The sequence below is a fragment of the Quercus robur genome, chromosome 2, assembly GCF_932294415.1.
Source record: "Quercus robur chromosome 2, dhQueRobu3.1, whole genome shotgun sequence".
Lineage (NCBI taxonomy): Eukaryota > Viridiplantae > Streptophyta > Magnoliopsida > Fagales > Fagaceae > Quercus > Quercus robur.
The window spans coordinates 75,611,106-75,630,322 of NC_065535.1; the positions used below are offsets into that span (position 1 = coordinate 75,611,106).

Here is a 19,217-nt window from a genome sequence, read left to right on the forward strand (position 1 = left end):
TTGGGAATCATCTTAAGAGATTCATTTTCACATTTTAGCTCATCAACTAGTTTGTTAGACAAAACAAGTTTAGCATCCAAGTCCATATTCAAACATTCAAACTCTTTCAACTTTTCAAGAGAATTTTCAACAAGCTTCTTATATTTTTCAACCAATTTATTGGATTCATTGAACTTAGCAATCAAATCATCATTTTCACAAATGAACTTGCTCAAATTCTCATGAAACTTGGAATATCAACAACACCCATAGATTTATGTAACATGTCATCAAAATTATGAGGATTAACACTCATAGAGGCATTTTCACAAACACATAGCATGTTACACTCAACAACATCCAAAACATCCATAGAAGCATACAAAACACTATCCATGGCAAGACACACAAGGGGTCAAGGATCACACTTAAGTAATGAAACCAAAACAAGTGTACCCGCTCTGATACCAATTGAAAGCTTGAATATGTGTGTAAACACAAGAGCTATTTAGACCCCAAAATTAAAAATTATGGCTCAGTTGATTTTACTCTAACTTAAACTAAGTGTAGACTAGAGTAAATGTGAGCATACAAACAATAAAATTACTCTAAACCATATTCATCAAATATCAACAATAAAATGAAAGATAAAAGAGTGAAGAAGAAGGATGCAAACACAAAATAACACAAAAACGTGTTATCGAAGAGGAAACCGAAGAACTCGGCGAAAAACCTCTCCGCCGCCCTCCAAGCGGTAAATCGATCCACTAAAGAATAAAGTTGGAGTACACGAATAACAAAAGACCCTCCAAGCCTAGTCTACCCCCATGTACTTGAGTCCTCCAAGCTCCTGCTACCAACTGACTTAACGAAGTCTTGTCTTCTCTAACTCTCCGGATCCCGTAATATGCCCAATTGCATCTGCTAAGCTTTACCGGCTTCTTTTGGCAAATCCCCAAAACTTCCCAAGCTCCAAAACACTCTCTACACTCTGAATAGGTGTGGGTTGTGTTTGGGTACAAATCTCCTCTCAATATATGACAATGGAAGAGGGAATGAGAAGAGCCTAGAATGATTTTTCACTAAGGATGAGTAGCTCTCTCTCTCTAAAAGACGGGTGTGTCTGTTGTTGAAAACCTATCTAGGGTTTTTTTTTTTTTTTTTTTTTTTTTTTCTCTAAATGGCCTCCTTAATACTTTTGTGAGTAATGAGGGTATATGTAGTATGGGTGAAAGGTAAGAAAGTCACTCTTAAAAATCTTCCAGACAGAATGTTTCAAGAATACTTCGCGAGAAGGCCTTACCCGCGAGACACTCGCGAAACCCTCCAGGCTGGCATGACTCTTCAGCTTCCAACATGTGCTTCTCACATGGCTATTTCGCGGGTAAGCTTCTAGCGAGACACTCACAAAATCCACTGATTCTTCATTTTATACTCAATTCTTCACCAACTTAATACTAAACCCAATACAATAAAATCCCACAAAAATACAAAGAAAAAAAATTAATGCAATTACAACACTTTTTGTCATGGAATAAGCCAACAATAATGTTACGATAAAAATCATAACTTAACAATCTCCCCCTTTGGCTATTTTGTGACAAAACACTCTAAAACAAACTCTAGACTTAAACGTGAGTTTGGGAACAATGGCAAAACTTATTCACACCTAAATCTAGAAGCTGTGATGAACTTGGAACATATATACCTGGAACCTGAAACACTTGCACAAAATGCATTAGACCCTCAAGGTAAATCAAGTGATAAAAGGACAAGTATAATATAATAAGTAAAATGCAATTAAGTAAACATGATATGAAACATATGAGGAACTTGATTAAACACAAAACAGTCATATGGAAATGACCACAATGATCATACAGCAAAGCAAATGATCATCTAAACATACAATCAATAAAGCACACTAATAATGATATATGCATGTCCAACACATAAACACGATGCGATGAGAGCAACAAAACATAAATACTAAATGTAACTCAAAACACCATAAAGCAATGAGAAAACAAGCATAAAGTAAAACAAGACAAAATAAGGTTTTCTCATAAAAGGTGTCTTCTCCCCCTTAGTATATGCATCTCCTCTATGGCTTTCTCCCCCTACGAATATGCACAAGAGTCATATAAAAATGACGACACACACCGGTATACTCTCTGGTATACACACAATATAGATATCCACAATCAATAATATTCACGTTTAAAAATTAAAAGAAAATTTCTACATTTAAAATGTGAAATAAAAGTAAACGTAAAAAAGTGAATGTGAGAGTATCATTGCCCCTAATTTTAAATATTGGTGAGGTTCGTGACATTGATAAGAGAAATGCCCGTAGATTTATTCATGCAACTTTCAAACTACATATAGTGAATACGAATTGTCCTTCAAAACAATCCAATCATTTTAATCAAATTTCAAGGATAGAAGAGACTAATATATAAAAAGTACTGGACAAAATTACACAAGCAAATATGACACATAAAATATGTAAATATCTAGGAAACTTAAGTCGAAGTATCAAGATCAATGAGCTCTCCTAATGTTATCATGTGTAGAGGCTTTAGGAAAGCAGATTTTCGAGTTTGTAACTTCTGATAAACTTGTTGCATGGTTGGACGATATTGTGGATTGGCGTGCAAGCATGCCAACGCTAACTTCGTCACCATAACCACCTCTTTGGCAACTTCATTTGAAGGATGCGCAAGTCGTTGGTCCAGTACATCTTTCAGTAGCACATCATGAGGTTTTGATGTAGATGATGATGCAAATGGTAATGATAAAAATGATATCAGATTACCTGGATGCTTTCCCATAACAATTTCCAATATGACTACTCCAAAGCTGTAAATGTCGCACTTTTCATTGACTTCCATGGTATATACAAGTTCTGAAAGTATAAAAGTCTTAGTTATTACAAAAATTCTCTTTTAAAAAAATTACTACAAAAATCTTATAAACTAATGGGAAAGTTATAATTAATGAATATGATTGATGACACATTAACAATATAATAAATAAGTTGACATAAAAATGAATGTGATTAATATGATACACTAATTTGAAAATTTTAAATAATAAAATTTATATTAGTTTTATAATCACTATTCAACAAAAAAAAAAAATGTTCTCCAATAGGGGTGGCCGAACCGTATTTAATTTGCACCCACTGAAATCAATTTTAAAAAGGGTAAATTAGATAATTAGTTTTTATCCTTTACACCAAATGTCAATTCCGTCCCTAACCTTTTAATTGTATTAATTTGGTCCTTAACTTTTCAGTGTCATTTCAATTCGGTCATTGTCATTATCTTTTAGATGGAAAAATATGATGTGTCAAATGAAATAAATGACACGATAATGAAAAGTAGAGGACTAAATTGATGCAATCAAAAAGTTAGGATCAAATTGACATTTGATGTAAAAGATAAGGGCCAACTAGGTAATTTACCCTATGAAAAAAGGTAAGAAAGTTCTATATAAAGTATATTAAAGAGATTTGGTGGGTTTTTTGACATTTGCACCCACTATAAAACTTTTTCTAGGTTAATTATGATAGAATTTTTGAAAACTTAGATCTTATTGCAATTTTTAAAAAAAATTACGAGTATACCAAAATATAAAAAGGAATGAAAATTATTTTAATTTTATATATGATCTTAATTCTCAAAACATATATATATATATATATATATCTCATATAAGTAAAAAATGAATTAACCCAATATTTTTGAATTGGAGTGTAATTAATTGATTGTTATAATTGAAATGGACCATTAACACTTATATTATGTTTTAATTTTTAATTTAACATAATATATATTTTTTATAGGAATTTAACATAATATTGGTTTAAGTGTTGACACATGTATTTACTACAATATTATATATATATATATATATATAAAAGATAGAAATTCTACTCTAACCTAATCTAAGTGTATATATGTGTGAAGCTCCCTCCTGGAAACTTGAACTTCAACCTTTGCCCCCCACACCCCACAAACACTTATACTACAATATTATTTTTGAATAACTTGTAAAATTTCTCAAGAGAAAACCAATGTTAGAGCAAACACCACATCCCAATAAACTAGTACGGAGTAGTTACACCTTACTATAAAATTAAAAATTAAAAAAAAAAATCATAGCTGAATCATGTTGAAGTTGGCTTCGAAAATCTTTACAGAAATCCTAAATTCTGTAGATTACCATCAAAATTATCTGAAAAAAGTTGGAAGATTCAATAGTAATGCTTATTTAGAGCTACAGTATGAAATTTTGTTGCAGTATAGTATAACAAATAATAATTTTCTTTTTGACAAAATAATATCGTTTATATATTAATTAAGAGTTTGTACCCACTTATTAAAAAAATACTGGCTCATAAGTCATAACTAGGATTCTAGCATTTCCCGTTCTGTGGTGGAGAAAACTAATGAAATTGTATGCAGCTATTCTTTCTATTTAAGGGCAAAAAAGAGAGCAAAGAAGGGTGGGATGTGGTGTCTGCTCTAACATTGTTGATTGGTTTTCTCTCGAGAAATTTTACAAGTTATTCAAAAATAATAAGGTAGTCAATACTTGTCAACACTTAAAACTAATATTATGTTAAATTAGTTTTTATATGCATAAAAACATTCACAGTTAACACACCTACACACACATACATAATATATAACATATAATATATTTCTACCTAGTTAGTAATGGACTGTTCATAGTTATAGTATATTACATAAATGACATATAAATTTGAATTATTTTAGTTACACAAAAAAAAAGGCTCAAAAAAGTAAAATCAATCAAACTCTCTCTTTCTCTAATTTTATATATAAAGTTAAATATATGATTAGAGCTTTTATGATTTATTTAAATTGAACTCCTCCTTTTTTACACAAAGTTGACTCACTTGACACAAAAATTAAAATATTTAAATTAGGTAGGACACATGATGCAAAATTAGACTTTAATTAAATCCAATTTGAAATCTAATTGAATTTTCTCTTAACTTTGGCTTTAATATATATATATATATATATATATAGATTCCTATAAAAAAAAAATATTATGTTAAATTAAAAATTATTATTTACAAATTAATATAAGTGTTAATAATCCATTTCAGTTATAACAATAAATTAATTACACTCCAATTCAAAAATAGTATTTGTGACTTAATCACTTAGTCTTTTAACTGATAAATTGAAAAATATGGAATTTGAAGGAATTGAACAAATTAGAAAATGAAGCTAACTCAGTAAAAATGATTCTTTAACTACTAAAAGTTAGTCAGGATATTCAAGCACAAACGACACGTGGAAGATTTGGAAAACTTGTTATAAGGGGTTTCCAAAGACAAGTCATGCCAATAGAAATAACATACCTGGAGCAACATAGCCGAAAGTGCCAGCAAATGAAGTCTGATATGAAGAGTCAGAACTCAATATCCTAGCTGTCCCAAAGTCAGATATGCATGCTTCATATTCTGAATCTAGTAGAACATTTTTACTTGAAATGTCCCGATGAATTATTGGACATGAACAGTCATGGTGCATATAAAATAAAGCACTTGCCACACCTTTTACAACATTTAGCCTGTAAATCCAATCAAATTTCATGGCTTGTTCATCAACCTTCAATACCTTGTCCAAGCTCCCACCTTCCAAGAACTCATAAACCAATAGCAAGTGTCGCGGATGTGAGCAAAAGCCATGAAGCTGCACAATGTTACGATGTCGTATTTCTGTTAAAGCACGTATCTCACTCTCAAAAGCTTTTAGATTGACAATACTATCATCTGAGAGGGCATTAAGTTTCTTCACAGCAACAACTTGACCTGTTGGTAGCTCAGCTTTATAAACATTTCCATACCCTCCCACTCCAATACAATGTTTGTCATCAAAATCCTCTGTTGCTTCAATAATGTTTTCATACACCATTTTCCCATCATAGCTCCATATTGTGAACAAATTTTGATTTTGTGCTTCTTGTGGCTTGTTTTCTGTTCTCTCCTTTCTTCGGCGAAGAATTGATGTAAAACTAGCAGTCACAAATGCAAGAAATATGGTGCCAAGACAAAGAAATAAAATCAGTTTCACAATTTTATTCCCTCTTTTAATATAATGATTTGCAGAGGGGCAAGCCTTTAAACCAATGGCATTGCCACACAAGCCCTTATTGTTTCTAAATGCTTCTTTAGGTGCCACACGAAATGGTTTAGTATTTGGAATAGGACCCTCCAATTGATTGTTGGACAAATCAACAGATGTCAAGCTTATCAATTGATCAAAAGTAGATGGAATAGAACCAGAAAGACCATTGTGAGAAAGATTCAAAATTTCCAAAGTTTTCAAATCTCCAAGTTGCTGTGGTATGTCTCTTGTAAGATTATTTTGGCTAAGATCAAGATAACGAAGAGAGTGCAAATAGCCAAATTGAAAGGGAATCCCTTCGTTTAAGTAATTGTTGCTCAAATTCAAGTACCACAATTTTTCACAATTCCCCAGTTCCGCAGTAAGGCCACTTAGAGTATTTCTGGCTAAGTTAAGCCCCTCTAAATTGGACAGCATTCCAAAATTATAAGGAATATTTTGGGAAAGTTTGTTGTTGTTTAGATAAAGCTCTACCAAAAAAGTCAACGTTCCCAATTCCTTTGGAATCTCTCCATCTAGATGATTTGAGGAGAGATCAAGGAAATGTAACTGAACTGCTTCTCCAAGCTCAGGAGGTATCCTTCCAGAGATATTATTGTTAGCGACTTTTAGGCTTTTGAGGTTATGACATTGGCCCCAATTTGCTGAAAGTTGGCCATATAAATTATTATAACTCAGATCTATATAATCCAAATTCGGGTATATGCCAAAATCTTCTGCAATATTTCCGGTAAGATGGTTTTGGTCAAGCCTAACTCTAAACAAATTGGTGCAATTTTTTAGGCTTTTTGGGATTGGACCAGTGAAATGATTATCAAAAGCAGATAAGTTTTGAAGCAATCCACCAAGGCATATATTTTCAGGTAAACGACCAGTAAACCGGTTGCTTGATAGTGACAAGAGGTTTAATTGTGTGAGATTGTTCATTTCATTTGGAACGTGCCCGCTAAGATTATTCTCGAGTAGTGCTAACTCAATTAGGAATTGAAGTTTTCCCAATTCTGGAGGAATGGAACCAGACAGTTCATTCTTATGAAGATAGAGATTGGTTAGGCTGCTTAAGTTTCCAAGAGAAGCAGGGATGGCGCCAATGAGATGATTTGATGACAATTCAAGGTCACTGAGAGAACTTAACATTCCTAATTCTTTGGGAATGGAACCAGAAAGTTGGTTTTTATAAAGATGGAGAATGGTTAGGCTGCTTAAGTTTCCAAGAGAAGCTGGAATGATGCCAGTGAGATTGTTTTTTGATAATGATAGACTACGTAGAGAACTTAACATTCCTAATTCTTTGGGAATGGAACCAGAAAGTTGGTTTTTATAAAAATAGAGAATGGTTAGGCTGCTTAAGTTTCCAAGAGAAGCTGGAATGATGCCAGTTAGATTGTTTTTTGATAATGATAGACTACGTAGAGAACTTAACATTCCTAATTCTTTGGGGATGGAACCAAAAAGTTGGTTTTGATAAAGATATAAAATGGTTAGGTTGCTTAAGTTACCAAGAGAAGCAGGAATGACACCAACAAGATTGTTTGATGACAAATCAAGGTTACTGACAGAACTTAGCATTCCTAATTCCTCAGGAATGGAACCAGAAAGTTGGTTCTCAAAAAGATATAAGATGGTCAAGTTGCTTAAGTTCCCAAAAAAAGTAGGGATGGCACCAATGAGATGGTTTGATGACAATTCAAGGTCACTGACAGAATTTAACATTCCTAATTCTTTGGGAATGGAACCAGAAAGTTGGTTTTCATAAAGATAAAGATTGGTTAGGCTGCTTAAGTTTCCAAGAGAAGCTGGAATGATGCCAGTGAGATTGTTTTTTGATAATGATAGACTACGTAGAGAACTTAGCATTCCTAATTCTTTGGGGATGGAACCAAAAAATTGGTTTTGATCAAGATATAAAATGGTTAGGTTGCTTAAGTTTCCAAGAGAAGCAGGAATAGTACTTGTGAGATTGTTTGATGACAAATCAAGCTCAGACAAATAACTTAGCATTCCTAATTCTTGAGGAATGAGTCCAGAAAGTCTATTTTCACCCAAGTTTAGATTTTTGAGAACTTTTAGCTTTCCCAGCTCCTTTGGAATTGATTTGGAAAGCTTATTTGTGGAGAGAGAAAGATTGGTCAAGTAGCTGAAGTTTCTGAAGGAGGAGGGTATAGATCCTGTGAGATTATTTTTGGCTAGGCAAAGGACTCGAAGACTTGTTAATTGGCCTATTTCAGATGGAATGTTCTCACTGAATTGATTAGCAGAAAGATCAAGATAGGAGAGTTTAGAGAGATGATAAATAGATGAGGGGATGGGCCCATAGAGGAAGTTGTAAGAAAGGTTAAGACTAAGTATATTGGAGAAAGATGGGAAGCTGAGATTTTGAAGCTTACCTCTCAACCCATAACTTGAAAGGTTTAGATCAGTGACGCTTCCAAACTCGTCGCAATTTACTCCAGTCCAATTGCAAGTGGTGCTTCCAGCCCAAGAAGACAAGAGAGACTGGCTTTTGATGTCAAGGCTGGTTTTCCATTTTAAAAGAGCCTCCCCTTCATTCAGTTCTTTAGCTACCTTAGCCTTACCATTAGCGTAAGCAGAAGGAGAAACTGAAGAAGCCGAAGGAAGGAATGAGAAAAGCAGTGCAAGGATGGTGAGAACAAGAAGGAAGAACAAGAGTGGAGATGAAATAAGGTGGGTGGAGGGTGGTTTCTTTAACAGGGTTGTCATTATGTTGGCGGGTTACGAAGAAAGGACTGTTACTACAGAGTGCTATGGTTGGAGTAGCGGATATGAATCACATGAAATGGATGGAGAGTTCTTTATAGAAGGCAACGTTGGTTTTATTTAATTATTTTATTTAATTATTTTATTTTATTTTTTAATCAGATGGATAAAAATATTATTGTGTGCAGCACGAGTATTATCCTACTAATTATGCTGCCCTGGTAACGACTAACGTGGTTCTTAAGCTTAAGATAGTGAGGCATTTTCCACTCCTTTGAGAAATTTGTATATTAAATGGACTCTGTTGGACGATCTGATTGAAGCTTTTTCGTCCTAAACTATTTTAGTCATAGTCATTGATCGAGTTAAATTGAACACGGAAGCTTTCTGCATCCATTGACTGATGATCCCGTGTGGGGCCTAGGTAGGATGATCCCAAACAAGTAATTTGTCCGGATTTGACTAAAAAGCACTGTTCAGTGTTTTCAACTTCTGTATCTGTATTCAGAGCGGCTCAACTATTTTAGAGGTCCTAAGTGAAAATAACTAATAATAATTAATAAAGTAAAAACTTGTATTAAAAAATATATATATTATTTTGAGTGGGGATAAATTGGGTGTGGCCCGTGTGAGTGGATTAGGGAGTTTGTAGCTGTGTTGGTGAGAGCCCAAAATTGTTTTTCGCTTTTTTAGATTATAAAATATTATATACTCAACAACTGCACTGTACCTGCATGGGCAGTGCCAAGTCCTGTCATTTTATCAAGTACCTGTGCAGTGTGTATTGTCACCATCCAGTGGCATCGGTACTATGGAGTGTGAGCAGATTGTGCAAGTGGAGCAAACTCAGCGTGTCGTACTTGTCCTGTCAAACAAGTAGATTACAAAATATAACTTAAAATAAATGACTGAGTCTATAGAAAAATATTAAGCGTGTTGTCCTTCTCATATCAATTAAGTAGATTAAAAAATAAAAATGAATGACTAAGATGGTAGAAAAAGATAAAAAATTAAGACTTAGCGTGTTGTCCTTGTCCTATCAATCAAGTAGATTAAAATATATAACTTAAAATGAGTGATTGAGCTTATAGAAAAAAATCGAGAATCAAGATAAAGAAAAGAAAGTAAAGAATATAGATAGAGAGGCAGAGGGATAGAAAGGTGAGAGCATTTCCAGCAGAATTTCTAAATTTTTGTAATATTTGAAGAATAAACAGTAATTTTTACCTTTTAGAGCCTGTTTGATTTGTCATTTCAAAACACAGTATTCAGTGTTTAAATACTGAACACTAGTGTCTAAAATTTGAAACAATATGTTTGGTGACAGAGTTTAAAATAGGGTTGTTTGAAAATGGTTGCTCAAAAACCCATGTTTGAAATATATTTTTTGAAACGTGCTCGGCTGTGATTTTAAACACTGAACAGATGTTTCGGATGGCACAACGGTAATAAAAATTGAACTCAGTTTTGACTGTGCCCGGACCCACTGATCAGTTTTTTTCTAATGTTTGTCTCCTCTCCTCTCTACTCTCATCTCTTCAGTCTTCACGCCCCAAACCCAAATATACAAAGAATGTCACAGTCCGAACTCCATTACTCCTCTCACCCACCTCCATTACTCCTCTGACCCAGCGGCATTCTACCTCACCCCTCACGGATTCGGTGCCATTACTCCTAACAGTAGCTTCATAAACGCGTCAAAATCTCACACACACATCATCACCAATAACCCCTATCAATCACAGTAATCCCTTTCTCCCAATTAATTCCTCACCAACGAAGCTCTGTTGCTAAGGAAAAGGCAAACTCACACAGTCCGAAGGGGTTGGTCAGGTAAAGGTTTTTAATTTTGTTAATTACTTGTTTCAGCTTTCTTTCACATCCCAATCAAGTTCATATCATTTCACATTAATTCATGTTAGGGCTTCTTTTAATCCCATATATTCTTTCAGATGGAAGCCTCACTCCCATCCTCATCCACCTCTCTCGTGCATTACAGAGCATCTGCTTCCTCCTCTCACCGTGTTCCCTTACTGGTACGTCTGTGTAATATATAGTGAATCATGCTTCTAAGTTCTGTTTTAATTTTGTACGTAGCTCATTGAAAAAATCTCTTCATTTTGTGGCTCACTGATGTATGCTTGTTCTGTGTTATGGTTTAATGTTTTCGTTGAAGTAGAAAGGGAGTATGTATAAACGGCCGTGTGAGAGAGAGACTTCAACTATTATATAGGGTTCCCATCCCCTGCAAATGTCTCCAAACATTTTAAAATCCAGTACATGAAAAAAACTTATACAATACACTGTTGGTCTATTTAGTTGCCAAAAAGTGGAAGGAGGGGAAAGAAAGTTTGGATTCCTAAAACTACCATTTTAATCCCAGATAGCTACAAGATCCCTCAAGAAATAAATGAAGCATAAGTCAAATGTGGGTAATCACAAACTGTGAAAAAAACCTGAATATACATAAAATTTTATAAGAACTTATTAAATGGCAGAAAGGATTCTTCATTTTCCTTCCACATACCCATTCTTCTCTTTTACTATTACTTATTTGAATACTTCGTCATATTATTGACAAGCAAGGTTTTAAAGTTATTATCAAAATTTTCTTTTCTTGACATTATAAGTTCATGAAAAAATGAATGTGGTAATTCACAGCTAAGATTTCTATTGGCCTGCTTGAACTTGGTGTTGCTAATGCTGTTAACCTCTTTGGAGGCTCTTGTTGTTTTGAGTGTGGCCTTTTGGCCTGACTGTGTGTTGAGTCTCTTGTTGTTTTGAGTCTAGCCTTTTGGCCGGACTGTGTGTTGTTGTTGATGGTAGTTACAACTTCTTATAAGTTTCTTGATTATTTAAAAAAGAAGTGATTATTACTAAATACAAATCATTTTGAATTATTATTTTTTAAATTTTATATTTAAAAGTTAACATATTAAACAGCGCCCTTTTTTTTTTTTCCTGCTAGTGCAGGTATGAGAGTTGTCTCATATTGAATTGCTAATGTTTCTGTCCTATCTTCAGTTTGCATTGAAAATAGAATGTAGACCACTTTCTTCTTAACTTTTTTAATCAATTCTTATATGGTAGATTGCCATAGTTTTAAACCATAGGTTGATGTTTAAATTAGCAAGTACTGACAATGGACCTTGATAACTCATTTTTATTTGTAAGCTTTATTAGGCTTTGATCATCTTCAATTACAACTTCTCAGATTTACATACAATCTCTGAAACATACTTTTGGTCTCTTCATATATATACGTGTTATCTAAGGTTAAGTTTAATTTCGAACATTACTTAATAGTTCTTTGAAGCTTCACTTCTGTCTATGATAATTGAAAAATAGTATTGTGCATTCCTTGAAAAGATTCAAAGTAGTATAATTGCTTCTTTATGTCATGAACAAAAAAGGCTTCAGCTTTGGTTGATTCTGGGGAAAAATAGCAGTACAACCATCCACTAAAAAGTTAAATATCATTAGTTTTATGGGAACAAAAGTTTGATACATTAAATGACATTGACCTTTCAACATATATTCAACTATAAATTTATAATATACTCCTATGCCTTGATAAATATACAATGCCACTGCAAGTTGAGCTAAAACTGATGTGTATACAATGTGTATCTTTGTATTTTTCCTTTATATGGGGTGAATTTTCTCTTATATGCCTGCTGCTTGGGTCTTTTAGTGAGTAGTAAGTTAAAGATTTTAAATCCATATCATAGAAGACTATTTTTCGAGTCTATGTAAGTATACCAACATTTATTTAGATGGATGATGCCGAGGATAAGAAGTGGCCTAAAGCAGTCGAGAGACATTTCATTGATATCTTGTTAGAAGAGGATGCTAAAGGGAATATGCCCTAAGGCCAGTTCAAGTCTGGAACTTGGACAACAGTTGTGAATGAGTTTAACAAGCGTGCGTCTAAAAGTTACACCAAGGCACAACTTACACAAAAATATCAACGAATGAAATAGAGACACCGCACATTCTCCTAGCTCATCGCACGTATAGGAATGGGATGGGACCCCATTTCAAATATGGTGACGGCCAGTGAGGATGCTTGGGCTGTTACATTTGCGGTAAGTCCTTAAATCTGACTTAAATATCAAAAATATAAAAAATATGAGGTTTATTGGGTTATGAGTATATTAATAAATAGTGGCTTTAAATAGTTTTTTTGTAGCATTTTCTCATGATGATACTTTTAGGAATGGAATAAAATCTGACTTATATATGGGGTTTACTGTGGGTTTAATGGGGTTTAATGTGACTTATAAAATCTGACTTATATCTTTGACTTATATTCTTTTATTTATATTATTCATCTACCAAATTACTCAATGTCTACAATTTCCTAAAAACCCTTTTTGGCTTTTTGAAATTTGGAATAAAGAGTGTTGTTATACGGTTATTAAAATTAGCCATCTACTTTGCATTGTGTTTTATATCAATAAAACATCTAACCCAATATATATGGTTGTTAATAGGTCAATCATAAATTCAGGGAGTTCAAGAAAAAAGGGATGAGACACTATGAGCTGGTGGGCACGCTTTTCAATTCAAACACAGCCACGGGTTTCCTCCAAATGTCATCTGCCCAACCAGCTCCCAATAGTGATGAAGAGAGAGAACTTGATGCAGCCTTCCTATCTGAGGGGGTACATGTCAATGTCAGCATTGATGGTTTGGATGACGTGGAGGAGTTGCCCACACCGAGTGAAGCCCAAAGCCGGAGGCAAGTTGAAAAGCGGTCAGCTGAACCGTCTCATTCAAGTGGAAAAAGGAAGAAAGGGCACTCCCTTGAATCCATGACTGAGGCAATATGGGATTTTACTGACATGAGGAACCGTCAGGGGAAAAAGTTCATCGACACTGGAGACTCTGCTGTGGGGGCTGTAACTCTTTTGAACCAGCACATCGATGTGGATCATGTCACATATTGCAAGGTCGTGCAGGAGCTTCATAACGCCAAGAGTAGAGCCGCTTTTTTCGCTATGACGGTTGATAGAAGAAGAGCCTGGATTGAGTTTATTGGGGGTGGATTGCAGTAGTGGTGGTTGTGGTTGATAGCCTAGGAAGTTAACTGATGATGTGCGCTGTGTAGACAGCCTAGGAAGTTAATTAGTACTCTTAGTTTGCTTTAATGTGAATAGGCAAAGTTTGTATTATGTTAATACTATGAACAATGTTTGCATTATGCCTTCCTTTATTATGTTAACTTCCTTGGGACATCTATGGTATTTATGTAAGAAATATGTTTTGTGGTTGTCGTGTCTTCTATGAATTTCTAACTTTGGTGACATATATATATATATATATATATTTATATTTAAAAAGTAAGCTAATGCATTCAATTTTGCAAATTTCTTTTTTGTGTCACATATCTGCTTCATACGTTGTCAGTTATTTTAAGAATGTAGTATTTTATTGAGCATACAAATGACATTGGCTAGAATGAGTATTTGGCTCATCCTTTCTCTTTTGTTAGTTATTTGTAGTTTTGCTAGAATTAGTTTGAAAGCAGCACATGAATTGTCTGCAAAATTCGTATACAACACTGCCTAAAAGGATTGTAATTTCTATGAAATCCGCAGGTATCAGAGAGCCACGCCTGTTATAATTGATCCAGGTCTATATAGCTTGCATAAATCAGGTGTATTTTGGGTCTCAGAGCAAAGGAGTGTACCATCTGCATATAGGGTATTTACAGGTGAGGATTTTTGTTTATTGCCTCTCATTACTAAATCTTCATGCCTCCACAACCAGCTTTAGCTTTCAGGTATTCCTTTTTATAAATCTTTGTTTCATTCTTTGTTAATTATGATTTGATTTTGCTGGAAGTATCAGTTTCTTGGTTGAAAAATTTTAGATTTAGCTCTTGTTTAGTGCTCTAGGGCATTAAACATTCATAGGAAATGATTTCTTTTCTAGTAATTAGAAGGATGTACTGAAGTTTGCTGCAGACCCCTGGAAACTGATGTTCATTAATTTCCTATTCTTTTCCTTTCTTCTTCTTTGCATGCATTTCTGGGTGAATAATAGCTTCCATTTGATTTGAATCTGTCTTTTTTTTTTTTTGGGTTATTTCAATTTCTTCTTTTTGTTCTTCCTTTTTCTATTTGATAAATTTTTCTGGTTAGTTTCTCATCAACAAAATAATAATAATAATAATTGTGGTCTGTCATAATATCTTTCTGAGGAATTAATCAGAGTTATAAAATTATGAATTCTAATATGTCTATTATCTTGTCAATATATTTGTCATGCCTTACCCATGAGGTTGTTGGTTTTTTTAAAATCTGGCAACACTTTGTTACAGGAATACACGTTCTAGCCAAATTTGAACGTGTTTTCCTATAACGATTTTGACGTAGAGAAATATTTTCACACATTGTTACGTCTTATATTGCTTTAGAAAAAAGATACTAGTGACTTTTGGCCTCTATTGGGTCAGCATTAATACGCTTCCCATGCGCTTTAGTGTTTCTGTTTGTTTTTTCTTTCTTAATTATAGAAAATGTTAGCTAATCGGTTTAAATGTCATTAAGCTAGTTGATTCTCAAGCCTACTGCTCTTGATTCAAGAGAAGTGGGCTTGAGATTCAGCAGAATACATACTGCAGAGCCAGAACTGCCAAACAATAAACTATGTTTTGTTTTTTTTTTTTTTCTTTCTTGTGTTAAAGACTATGTTTTGATTTAGTTTTGGAAAAGTAGTTGTGTATTGGTTTCGGGAAAGCAAGGATTTTGGTGTTGGTTGGTGTTGCTTTAAGCCAATGACTATGGAGTCTTGATAATTGGCTGACGTTTTTATTTGTTTGATTGTTTGAGATATGGGATGGTATGGTGGTGGGTTGTTGGCTTGCACTGCACTACAGAACATGGGGATTGATTTGATTGGGATAGTAGTAATGGGGAGGAATGGGTTTGGTTTTGGTGCTTTGGTTTCATAGTAATTGTTTTTATTCATGATGTGGAGGACTAGAGGTGGTGGTGTAGCTTGGAAAGGAAAAGAATTTTCCTTTTCAGTCTTTGGTGCTTTGAAGCGAAGCATCTAGTTTGAGCTAATTCTTTAGGTGAGAAAAAAAACAAAAGACATTAAACTCCAGAAAAAGAAAGAGGGGAAAGAGAAAAGTATCTATGTTGTTTGTAATGACCAAATTTATAATTTATCTAATATAAATGTTATTTTCATTTCTCATAAAGAATGGCCCTTGTGGAACTCATCTGCATGGGACCCTCATGTGTGATGTGTCATTAGAATTTTGTTTGTTTAGATCATAGAAGCATGATGATAAATATCTATTGATTGCTACATTGAAGCATGGTGTTCAAACCTCACAGGTTTCAAGTTTTGAATAAAATATATATGATGTATAAATAATTGGTAGATAATATTTAACTGTTACATGCTCTAAAAGCAGTTTAATGATATTTTGCACACACTCTCACAATCGGCTTTTCTTCTTGAGTTTTTGAAAAGGAATTAATGAATGTGAGTCAAATTATGAGCAATAATGAAGGTACATAATTATTTTTAGGAATATCAAAGTTAGTAATGAATGAGAATTGAATTGATGGCATAGGATAGGGTAAATGCCAACATCTTGGGTAAAAGCTAGTGAACATACCATAGGACAGGGTACCTTACTTGGCTGCATTTCCATGATTGCAGGGAAAACTTCAAAATGTACATTAATGACCACTTGGCAAATAAAACCCTACAAATAAAAAAGAGAGTGGCAGCAATTGAATATGAGTGAAAGTCATAGCTAAATATTAGATTGGTATATTTTCACCTCATATTGATCATTCAATATTTCACTTTGAGATTCTTTCACCCATGTAAAACGCAAGGGCAATGCAGTAGCTGATAAATTAAGTAAATGAGCGAAGATCTTTCTCCAACCTTCAAATTTGGTTAGAAGACATCCATTGTGATGCTGCCAATCTTGTAATGTTTGATAGAAGTTTCTATTAATTCAATAAAGGACTAGTCTTATTTCTCAACAAAAAAAAAAAAAAAAATCCATTTCGAGATTTTTTTTTTTGAGAAATTAAAAAAAATTATTACAAAAAATCAATACATTTTATGCTTTTTAAAAGGTTAAGGAGGAAGTCAGGTGAACTCATACTTAATCTTGTCTATAGTAACTTGTCAATTCTATCCATAGAGGATTCCATGTATAGTAGTCAATTACTGTGGAGGCTCCTTCAACTAATTAAGCCATAACAAACTAATGGAATCCATTTACTTTTTTGAAAAGGTAATACTATTTTGTTCATATGTTGTATTTGAGTATAAGCCAATAATAATAATAATAATAATAATATCATTGTGAAGAAAATATATTAAATGGAATCATTTTAAATTTTTGGAATTTTTTAAAAAACTAAACCAAAGATAATATGTAAAATTATCAATGTCATAATAATCTCTTAGAAATATTTCTTTGCTATTCCTTAAATTAGGTCTTCTTGTGTTTGACAAACCATATTTGTCCTGAAGTCCTAAAGGTTTAATATTTTTTGGATTATATGGTGAGATCAATTGATCAAACACTTGCCTTCAAGGTTGGCCACATATCCACTTGATGGACTTAGATATTTTTGCCATTAGAAAGGGGTTAACTCACAATTTTTATTTTATTAAAATATTAACATCATTAAAAGAAAAGAAAAGAAAAAAAAAATCATAGTGTACTCTATGAAGTAAAGCAATTTGTCTTGGAGGTATTGATTAGGAAGGATTGGAATCTTAGAGTTCGTTTGCTTCCCTTAAACAAATGAAACTAAGCTATTTGATTGGGATACAAAATGACACAACGCAATCACTTTGTGGGACAGACCAACTAGAATCCAATTAGATTTAACATATAAGTATCCCAAATTGCAAGTAACCCCTTCATCTTTCCAACATAATGACATTTATTTATTTATTATATATATAACTCAACATAATATACATACATCCTATCTTAGGGGTGAGTGGCCCCAATGATAAAAGACATATGTATAGACAGTCAAAATAGGAGGCCCCACTAAGGAGATTTGGTTTTTCTTGTAATCAATAAACACTTCTTTAGGGTATCATTTTCTCTTTTCCATCATAAAACACACTCAATTCGTAAGAGAGTGTATATAGGGCACTTATTTGGGAGCATAGGTGCTCTTAAGAGGATTCCTTTGTATTTGTTTGAGTGTACCACTTGTATAAACCTAATGTAGGGTAAATATTTTGTTCAATGTTTAGTAAGTCCAGAATGTAGAATTAGCGAAGGCGCCTGCATTTTTTTAGGCTGCAAGGTTCATGTGATTGTAGGATCTACCATTAAAAATTCCTTGAGAAGCAGGTTTCTATACATACAGCAATGTAGATATATATACATAAAGCGATATATATATATATATATATGTACTTCTTTATAGTGGCTGATGTGAACTTAATGGCTGCCCACAGGTGTGATTCAGTTATGGCCGACACCGATTCAGATCGTGATTCAGGCATGGCTGAGTCCGATTCAGATGAATACGATAGTGAGGTGGAGCTCGAGATTGCCACAACCTACGTTCAGCTGTGTATAGAGTACGTGCAAAAGTATTACATGAAGCGACCTATGTGCACTAGTATCCTGAGTGGGAGGTCATATGTGATTGAAGTACTAGAAGGAAATCCCCAAGTGTGTTATGACATATTCCGCATGGAGAAGACCATTTTTAGACACTTGTGTAATGAGTTGAAGTGGCTGCACCTATTAGAGGAGGACACTGGTTGGGTTTCAGTTGAGGAGTCCGTTGGGACAGTGCTATTTATTGTCGGACACAACGCTAACTACCGGGTAACTGCCAACCGCTTCGAACATTCTCTCGAGACCATTCAAAGGCGGTTCCAGCGTACCTTGCGTGCTATCCATGCTTTGGGACGTATCATCATCCGGCCCGACGTTGATGCAGCTGAGCTCCCTCAATCACTTCGAGGGAATGGGAAATATTATCCATGGTTTGAGGTATGCTTTGATTTTTCTTTTTTTAGTTCTTAGCTAAATTATCCTTGTGATGAAATTCAATTGTGAAAGATCTCTAATAGAGAATAGAAAGAAAACAATATGAAGTATGAAAGAATTCTGAAGTTGACAAATATTAAATAAACTAGACAAGTTAACATATCAAAGTTGATGTAGACAACCTTGAGTACGCAGACCATTGAAAAAATTCCAATGTCAAATGCAAGTACTACGTCCAACCGTGACTATTGGTTATATGAATTGTTCAAAATGTTCCAATATCTCTAGCTACGTACCTAGGTGGTTGGACAGAACTGTTCAGCCTGTAATAATTG

At 33.9% G+C, this 19,217-nt stretch overlaps 2 protein-coding genes across 2 annotated transcripts; one reads left to right on the forward strand and one right to left on the reverse strand.

Moving 5' to 3' along the window:
* Positions 1-661: 661 nt before the first annotated feature.
* On the reverse strand, positions 662-8,951 carry LOC126715044 (probable leucine-rich repeat receptor-like protein kinase At1g35710). The gene is made up of 2 exons (XM_050415474.1): positions 5,384-8,951; positions 662-2,887 (listed from the first exon to the last, which is right to left on the reverse strand). Exons 1-2 carry the CDS (start codon positions 8,871-8,873, stop codon positions 2,505-2,507), a joined length of 3,873 nt encoding a protein of 1,290 aa, XP_050271431.1. The 5' UTR covers positions 8,874-8,951; the 3' UTR covers positions 662-2,504.
* Positions 8,952-12,892: 3,941 nt separating this feature from the next.
* On the forward strand, positions 12,893-13,930 carry LOC126703474 (uncharacterized protein At2g29880-like). The gene is made up of 2 exons (XM_050402437.1): positions 12,893-12,958; positions 13,367-13,930. Exons 1-2 carry the CDS (start codon positions 12,893-12,895, stop codon positions 13,928-13,930), a joined length of 630 nt encoding a protein of 209 aa, XP_050258394.1.
* Positions 13,931-19,217: the final 5,287 nt, after the last annotated feature.

Coding starts and splice junctions, on each gene's coding strand:
- LOC126715044 (XM_050415474.1), bottom strand. CDS start 8,873: ATGACAACCCTGTTAAAGAAACCACCCTCCACCCACCTTATTTCATCT. Junction 2,888..5,383: donor TTTCGGCTATGTTGCTCCAG/GTATGTTATTTC, acceptor TTATACTTTCAG/AACTTGTATATACCATGGAA.
- LOC126703474 (XM_050402437.1), top strand. CDS start 12,893: ATGGGATGGGACCCCATTTCAAATATGGTGACGGCCAGTGAGGATGCT. Junction 12,959..13,366: donor CTTGGGCTGTTACATTTGCG/GTAAGTCCTTAA, acceptor GGTTGTTAATAG/GTCAATCATAAATTCAGGGA.